At 40.8% G+C, this 9,046-nt stretch overlaps 1 protein-coding gene across 2 annotated transcripts; it reads right to left on the bottom strand.

The window, feature by feature from the left end:
• Positions 1–601: 601 nt before the first annotated feature.
• TSPAN6 (tetraspanin 6) lies at positions 602–8,660 on the bottom strand. Of its 2 annotated transcripts, none has more exons than XM_029930074.1 (8): positions 8,324–8,660; positions 6,563–6,751; positions 6,210–6,284; positions 4,551–4,649; positions 3,916–4,050; positions 3,106–3,189; positions 1,474–1,579; positions 602–815 (listed from the first exon to the last, which is right to left on the bottom strand). In XM_029930074.1, exons 1-7 carry the CDS (start codon positions 8,408–8,410, stop codon positions 1,511–1,513), a joined length of 738 nt encoding a protein of 245 aa, XP_029785934.1. In that variant the 5' UTR covers positions 8,411–8,660; the 3' UTR covers positions 602–815; positions 1,474–1,510. The 2 variants fall into 2 exon arrangements, with proteins under 2 accessions (XP_029785934.1, XP_029785935.1); XM_029930075.1 differs by having other exon boundaries at positions 8,548–8,563.
• Positions 8,661–9,046: the final 386 nt, after the last annotated feature.

The following is a 9,046-nucleotide window of genomic DNA, read 5'->3' on the forward strand; positions in this document are numbered from 1 at the left end:
TCAAACAGTAGGGGGAAATATAAAAACATCAGTATAAACACTTTAATTTGGAGGTGAAGAAATGTAAAGTGTAACATAACATTGGTAGTGCTTTTAGTCTTGAGTGCCTCAGGCTGGAGACAGTTTCCAGCATCAGGCAATTCTGATAATGAGTACTATCCAACTACTGGCCAGAATTAAATTATACAGTGTGACTCTCCATCAGCAAAACAGAGATTAATAAAAATATTTTAACTTGATACAAGTTGTACAATAATTTAAACTTGTCTGGGAAGTGGCCAGTTCAGAGGGGTCAATTTTCTATCAAACGACATCAGTAAGAAAATTCAGAGGGGTTATTTTGTAATGCTACATCAAAAAAAAATTCACAGCACCTTTCAAAAGCCCCACACTGTGGGGCACCTGGGTGGCTCAGATGGTTAAGCATCTGACTCTTGATTTAGGTTCAGTTCATGATGTCACAGTCAGTGAGACCAAGCTCTAAGGCAGGCACCGGAGCGTGCTTAAGATACTCTGTTCCCCTGCCCCTCCCCTGTTCTTTCTCTCTCTAAAAATAAAGGCCCCACATTGAGCAAAATAAAAGTCAAGAAAAACACAACCGTGCTTCATTTACAATTTACTAGCTCTTCCAGTGTTTCACAGTGATACAGGGGTTTCAAGGATCTAACATGAATGGGCCAGAAGGTGGACCTATATCGAACAAATTTCTTGACTGAATCAGCCTATTGATGTAATTTTTGGGTCTACTGGTAAGAAGTGTTAAGATTTCTTCCATCTAGGCAATCTTATATGTCACAGGAGGGAAGGTAAATGTCCTAAAATTAAAGAAAAAAAGTTAATTCACTTGTAACCCAAATTTCAGTATCTGTATTCACTTGCACACATTAGTATCTACTCTGCTAATGAAGACCTTCATGGGTTCCCAGTCAGTGGCTCAATTAAAATGTGAAGGAAACCTTAAGGAATTAATTCAGCCAGAAACAGTTCTCACGGTTTACCATTTAAATACTGAAGTTATTGAAACACATATTTCTCTAAAATCGGGTTCTAAGTTAGACTAGATCTGTTCATGGCTCTGAGAATGTTCACCAGGAAAGTGTGATAAATAAAAACTCGGTAAAAGACCAGGGGAAATGCCTATATTGGGTCAAGAGCAGAGTGTACTTGCCAGGGAACCTCACAAATAAGGTCACCACTGGGATCCTCCATTTCTTTTCCGTGTAGGTACAAATGTGTCAGAAAGAAGACCACTTAGGATCCTTAGATTAACATGTAGGTAAACCCCAAAAAGCTCTTCTGCCCTTTGTGGCCATTCATTGTATTTAGAGACCTGACCTCCCTATGCAGGGCTAACACAGTACCAACAAGACTTGAATGCACCACTTGAGAAGACTTTGGCAAACTCAGTCCATCCATCACATGAACTGGCTAAAGGAAACATCAAGACAGAGCTGAGGACTAAAATGAAAATACCTTAAAGTTGGAGAGGAGTAAGCCCGTGATTTGTTGATTACACTATCTCATACTGGTTATTTGTTATGGCTCGAGAAAGGCAGTAGGCCAGAAAGATTCCAATCAGCTAAAAACAAAGTAAGAACAAAATTAAACACACATGCACACACACACACACACACACACACACACACACAGGAGCTTAAAGACCTCAAAATATAGATTTATTTTCCTTTCACTTCTAATTCACTAATAATTTCCTGAAGTTTTTTTCTCAACAGCTGTGTTTGATACTTGGCAGCACCTAAATCACATTCAAAGAATATAAGGGAAGTTTTACTACTACTATGAACTGGAATTTCAGAACAGTAACTGACAAAAGTCCTAAATGTCATTCAGTTTTGGGGAAACTTAACAGATAACTTATCAGCTATCAGAACAAAAAGGATATGGCTTAGCATAAACATCTGATCACCTAAAATCTCCATCTGTGAAGGCTGTGCCATAAGCTAACCACTAGCCACAGGTGGCTCTTGAGCACTTCAAATGGGGCTAGGCTAACGGAGGCATTAAATTTTTTTTATTTTATTTAACTACAACCTTTCTCTCTTTTTTTAATGTTTATTCATTTTTGGAGAAAGAGACTGAGCATTAACACGGGAATGGCAGAGAGAGAGGGAGACACAGAAGCTGAAGCAGGCTCCAGGCTCTGAGCTGTCAGCACAGAGCCCAATGCAGGGCTCAAACTCATGAACCATGAGATCATGACTCAAGCTGAAACTGGACGCTTAACCAACTGAGCCACCCAGGCGCCCCAAATTAGAACCTTTCAAATTTGCTTGTGGTTATTCTATTAATGCAGATTGAGACACAGCTACGCCAGCTGCTTTAGAAATGCGTTAAGATTAGACTTCCAAAATCAAGTACACCGATTCTTTTAGTTTTATCTCCACGATGTTTAATATAGGAAAAACTCCCATCCCCTAAAAAAGTTTAGAGCCACAACATGGCACATACCCAACATAACAGGCACATATTACTGAATGTGGGTTCGAATGGCCTAAATTTTGTAAGTCAGAACTTATATGCAACTAATCAGGCAGTTGCAGCCCAGGAAAGAAAAATATGAATCACACTGTAGAATCTTGACTACACCAAAAAATCACTGTTCCCATCTATCTGATGTTTTTGTTTAATTAATAATATATGATGCTGGAAAGCTGCCATTCCCAAAAAGGTGCCAGGTATGTACTACTAGGAGTTAATTCTAAGTCTTGCTTTTTGTAGTTTCAAGACACGGCAGGCTATAGTCAAAAGAGCTGGTAAACCAGGAATAAAATTTTGAGAATTCTAATTGTGGAAAACAGCACGGGAAAACATAAGATCCAAGGCATCAAAAAACTGGAACAAAAATAGCAAAATATCCCTTCGAAATAAAACAAAGCTATCGTTTTTTTTATTTAGGGTATTTAAAGCCCAACTGCAAATGACTACATACGTTTCCTATACAAAATAAAAGTAGTTCAATACTGTGATGAGAAATTGAGACTCTGAAAACGTGGCTTCTATGGAAGTGCCCTGAAGCCCTCAAAGTGGATATCTTCTAGTTTACACCTAACAAGTGATGAAACATTCCCAACTACAAGGACTTACCTGGAAGCAAGCAACTCCAAAGGAAATTCCCGCAACCACTCCCATTTCTGCTTCTATAACGGTCATCACCTTTTTAAAACAACCCTAATGGGAGCAGGGGGAAAAATATTAAATACAGCATAAGCACCAAGGAACACTTCTGCCAAAAGAAAAGCTTTAGCTACCACGGCCTTTTATTATCATTTTATTAAAATTTACTCTTTTATATAACAAATCTCTTATCTTCTCAAGCACATTGCTCTCGGCAGAAGTTTGAAGAGTAGAGGTTCCACCTCTTGGATTATGCATTTAAAAGTGTTATTTGCTCATTGTGTGAATTCAAGTCAAATTGAGCTTCAGTTTCCTCATTTACTCAATGAAACTAATACTTGCCCTGCATATTTCTGATTATATTTATTGTGACTAAAAATTAAAAATGGACCTTGAGGGTGTCATGCTAAGTGAAATAAGTCAGGCAGAGAAGGACACTTACCATATGTTTGCACTTATAGGTCTAACAGGAGAACAGGAGAAACCTAATGGAGGACCATGGGGAGGGGAAGAGGGAAAGAGAGTTGGGGAGAGAGAGGGACTCAAAACCTGAGAGACTACTGAATACTGAAAACAGAACCAACAGTTGAAGGGGGAGGGAGGAGGAAGGGAGGTGGCGGTAATGGAGGAGGGCACTTGTGGGAAAGAGCACTGGGTGTTATGTGGAAACCAACTTGACAATAAACTATTAAAAAATAAAAAATAAATAAAAGGAAAAAATGGAGTCAACTCTGTATTCAGTTAATATTTTCAAATAAAAAAATTGTAAAGGCTCCTTACTTCATTGTTTACTTTATCGGGATCTCTCTGTGGAGAACAATTTTCAAGTTTGCAGCAACTCTTGGGAAATCCTTTTTCTGAGTAATAATTAGTATTCTTCCAATCTCTATAGTCAGTAACACCACAACAATGCAACTGAAAAAAAACCCACTTATAGTTTACATCATAACTTTGTAGTCAAACATTTAACTTATCATTTTAGAGTGCGATTTGTCATCAAAACAATATTATAATCAATGATCCCTATCCTAATATTTTAAATGTGGCTGTCCTCAATCGGCATTGTAATTCAACAGATTACCACCTTTTATCCTAATACTAAATGTAACATTTTTGCACTAGACTTACTTTCTACTTTCCTGCTGTAGTTGGTACTAACAGTACTTGGTCTGTGATGTGAGGAGTGAAGAGGTGTACATGTGAGGAGATTGATTAGGAGAAAATGAAGATATATCATGTAGTATCATCCCACACTTCTTTCCAGGGCCATATCTTTCTAGGCACATATTTTCTCCTGATCTAAGGTCAGGATCATATAAGTGGATAACATCTAGTAGCCAGGGGCCTATTCCTCTTCTCTAAGGGGATAAGGAATGCGTTCACCTCTTCAGAAACCACCACTTACGTGCACTTACCGTGTTTTGAATCTTGTCTACTGCAGCACTTCTATAATCTCCCGTAGAGTTATACTGCTTTATAGTTTTCTCATAATTATTCTCAAAATTGTTCTTAATCTACAGCAAAGAAACATAATGCCAGTAAATAAAGATTCTGGAAAGTTTCTTTGGTTTCTAGGTCAAATGAAAAATCCCCATATCTGTCATATTTTTGACAATAGCAACATGGATGGTAATTAATTCCTATGGTCCAATCCTGTCCTCTATGGGATATAATCTAGCTGAGGGGATTACTAAGGAAAACATTACAATAAAAGATGATAAGCAGTCAAGTTAAAGTGCTATGGGAGCATTTATTCAAGTGCTCCTATATCTCTCCCCCAGTTTTTCTCTACCTCAAGTACAAATTTGATGCTTATCGAATTTTTAAGCTACAAGGCCTTGCTTTGGGAGACTGTGCTACCACACTTTGTGAAACACTCTCGTGGAGGAACCCTCACTGCTCACCAGTGACGTCCCAGCCCCAGCTTTAATCGTGGAACCGTGATTTCTAATTCAATATTAAAATTTTGATGATTCCCATGAACTATATCCAATATTTTAAAAATGTGTGGCATAATGGGGCACCGGAGTGGCTTAGTTGGTTAAGTATCCGACTTCTGACTTCATTTCAGGTCATGATCTCACAGTTAGTGTGTTCGAGCCCCACATCAGGCTCTGTATTGGCAGCTGGAGCCTGCTTCGGATTCTGTGTCTCCCTCCCTCTCTGCCCCTCCCCTGCTCGTGCTCTGTCTCTCTCTCTCTCAAAAATAAATAAATAAAATGTGTGGCATAAGTGGAGAAGGTATCAATCTTGTGTTATCAATTTTGTGCTGTAAATATTTTCCTATCAGTAAAGTTATAAATTGTATTATCTCTACTTTAGTAGGCACTTGTATGCAGAAAAACAACTGGAAATACATGTCATTATGGGTACCTATAACCTCCTTCTGGTGATTGTCAGTCTTTACAATTTTCTAATTTTTTTATTAACAATGGGTTAGAATTTTTACAAGAAAGCCATTATTGTCAGCTACAGGCTGAAAACATGAGCATCAAACAAAAGCTTTAGGAGTGATTTGTGAAAATCAATGGGGGCGCCTGGGTGGCTCAGTCAGTTGGGCGTCTTAGGCTCAGGTCATGATCTCATGGGTCTATGGGTTTGGGCCACGCGTCAGGTTCTGTGCTGACAGCTCAGAGCCCAGAGCCTGTCTTCTGATTCTGTGTCTCCCTCTCTCTCTGACCCTCCTCTGCTCACACTGTCTCTCTCTCTCTCTCAAAAATAAATAAAACATTTAAAAAAATAAAAAGCTACTCTTAAAGCTTACTTTTACAGAGGACCATGGGGAAGGGAGGGGGAAAGAGTTAGGAAGTGGGAGGGAGGAAAATCATGAGACTCTTGAATACTGAAAACAAACTGAGGGTTGAAGGGGGAGGAGGAAAGGGAAAAGGGGGAGATGGTCATGGAGGAGGGCACTTGTGGGGAAGAGCACTGGGTGTTATATGGAAACCAACTTGACAATAATCTATAAATAAAACAAGTGAGTTTTTAACTTTTAAAAATTGTCTTTCACTCTCTCTTTCATCTCTGGAACAATAAATTTTAACATATTAGTAGGTTCCCAAATTCAGGCTTACCTCGTGTCTAAAAACAAATCCTACGATGGCAGCGACCAGTTCAACCAAAAAAATGAGAGTCAGAAACATTGCATACTGTGGGATAAAAAGAAAGTCCAAGTCAGCATAAATAAGATACAACACAGCCACAAAAGGAGTCAAAGAAAAATATAGTCTGTTCAATCAGTTCGGCATGTTTTCATTAAAAAGGACAGGGAAAAACACAACAAAAGTGGGAACTGGCAACTGAAATGTTACTTGGGAAGTAATGGAAAAAATCCTAAAGGGCCGTGGCCAGGTTTAAAAAACAAAGCCTACAACATATAAGACTCTTCCAAAACCAAGAATCAATTCTAAGGAGAACAAGGACTCACCAGTTTTAGCATCCATGCAGAAGCTCGGCAGGTAGCAAAACAGCCAAAAGTGCCCAAAAGAATAATGACAGTGCCGGTGCCAATGAGCACAAAGGGGACATTGGTGGCCTTCTCATTTAAAAGGGAAAAATAATTCTCCAGGCTCACCTTGCCCCAAATGCCAACGACAAGAAGGATAACACCAGTGATCTATGTGGGAAACCAGACAATGGAAAGTTATACACTGTACACAACAGCACCTTCAAACCACAAACCACTGGATATTGAAGATACAATAAGTGTACTAATTTAGCAGTCTGTGGCCACAGAGCTGTGGCTGGGATATGGGACAAAAAGGGTAGGAAGGGTGTAAGACCCTACCCCCTTGGGCCAAAATGGACCCTAAAATACCAACCATTGTTTCACTCTCCCACTCCCATTCTGGTAAATAATTAAACGTTGAGCAACTGGGCTCTGGAAAGACCCTAAGAATGTAACTCGATATTGAACATTGTGACCTAAAATTTAACTTGTTTTTCTAGATTCTGTTAAGCAACCCCACCCTTTTAATAAGACCTGGCGGAGGCAAAGTCCAAGATGAGGTTAAAGTCACCTAGCCCCTAGACACCTAGACATCTTAGGTGTCTAACTATGACTGGTCATTTTAAAAGACTAAGAACTTTAAAATGATAGGTTCCTGCCAAAATTAACGTCTGTGTATTATAATATAATTGGCTACAATGAAATTGTAATTAGTTAACTACATGATGACCCATTTTGTGTTGTCAAAACCCTTAAAAACCCTGAGCTCCTGCTCAGCAGGGGTCTCTTCCGAGGACTTCCAGCTACTCAGGAGGGGCTGTTCTGCCGAACCAAAATAAACCCATTAAGCAACTCCGTTTGTGTTTGTGGATTCTACTCTCAGTGACTCAAATTGGGAGGAAAAGGTCTAACAAGGGGATCTGCACAAAAGGATAACCCTTGATAAATCTACTCTGGATCACCAGGTAAGCCAAGTAACCAGGGCGAAACCAGGGGGCAGCTAGAGAAGGCATCTTAACAAAATTCTTAAATTTCTTCTTCTCCTTCTCCTTCTCCTTCTCCTTTTCTCCTTCTCCTTTTCTCCTTCTCCTTCTCCTTCTCCTTCTTTCTCCTTCTCCTTCTTTTTTTATAAACAGAAATCCGTGGCATATCTGTCCGCCATAGGAAGAACACCTTCTTGGAGGAGGGAAAAAAGTGTTTCTAGGAGTTCCAGAAATTTACCCCTGCCCCAACTACAGTTCAGAGTTGAGCGCAGCATACAAAAGGATAGTATACAAAAGCACACCCGACGATAGGTTGGCGGGAGTGCAGCCATTACCATACTTACCAGTGAAACACTCCCCTCTTACGAAGCAGTGAAAAGAAAGAGACTATTAGGCGAGTGAGCCCTCAGAGGGGCGGGGCAAGGCTTGCCTCTTGCAACCGTCAGTGGACACCATCCTAGAGCTCTGGGGTGTTAACTCCCTTCCTTGACCCTCGCCTCGAATTCGAACCCTAAGCGCGTCTGTGTCTCAGTAAAGCCAATTGGCTGCCACCTTCCAGCACTCCGACCCCGGCGCAGGCAAAATGCCAGAGCAAGACCGTGGCAACTCATTGCCACCGTCTAGGTCACTGCGGTAACAGCCGACCAAACCCCACTGGCGCCTCCCTCCACCCCAGACCAGAGCGCCCTCCGCTCAGCGTCACAACCCCCACCAAAGCCCGCGACCCCACCCACCCCCAGGCTTCTCCGTTTCTCACCCAGAAGATGAAAGTGTAGATCAAGAGGACGCTCTTGAAACAAGTAATGACTGGTTTGGTCTGCAGTCTCCGAGAGGAGGAAGCCATGACTACTAGCTCAGGACCCTGCCCCGCAGCACTAGGCGAGCGGAACTGAGGGAGAGAGACGCAGAGTCCCCGAGTCTCCCCGGAAGCTGCCGGAAATTTACGAGCCTCTACAATTGAGAAGAGCTGGAAACACTCACGGTACAATTTCTCGAGGGTAAAGTCCGGGAGGCTATCCGGAAAGTGACGACAATTTCCGAGCGCCCCCTGCTGAAAACTATATACACCGAAACTATATATACCGAAAACTATATACAAAGTTCTATTGTCGGGAATTTTCTAGATCTTAAAGTGGACCTTTCTTAATTTTTCCTCTCAAGGAATCTTTCCTGACCCCCACCCCTCCCTGCCCTTACTACTTGATCATATTGTTCTATCGCCAGCAGCGCCAGCAGAGCTCTGAATCCGGCCTCCCTGGCCCCTGGTGCCCTAAAGGAAAGAAAGGAATGAAAAGAGGTTAAATGTGACCTAAGAATCTTTTATTACATAGCTAAAATATCCTCAAGAAATATATTTCGAGTGAGAAAGCGTTTTACAAAGCTAAACATTCAGTCATGTTTTTAGACAAAAACTGAGGAAAAGTGAAATTTACTGAGTGATGGAATTAAGCTGATTTCTTTTTCACTTGTTCTTTTCAAA

Source organism: Suricata suricatta, chromosome X, assembly GCF_006229205.1.
Source record: "Suricata suricatta isolate VVHF042 chromosome X, meerkat_22Aug2017_6uvM2_HiC, whole genome shotgun sequence".
Classification (NCBI taxonomy): Eukaryota; Metazoa; Chordata; class Mammalia; order Carnivora; family Herpestidae; genus Suricata; species Suricata suricatta.

Bases quoted from the DNA above. Each gene is read 5' to 3' on its own strand.
- TSPAN6 (XM_029930074.1), bottom strand. From the start codon at position 8,410: ATGGCTTCCTCCTCTCGGAGACTGCAGACCAAACCAGTCATTACTTGT. The intron at 6,752-8,323 runs GTGAGAAACGGA...TTTCCCACATAG, and splicing joins TCTACACTTTCATCTTCTGG to ATCACTGGTGTTATCCTTCT. The intron at 1,580-3,105 runs GTAAGTCCTTGT...CTTTGTTTTTAG, and splicing joins TTGGAGTTGCTTGCTTCCAG to CTGATTGGAATCTTTCTGGC.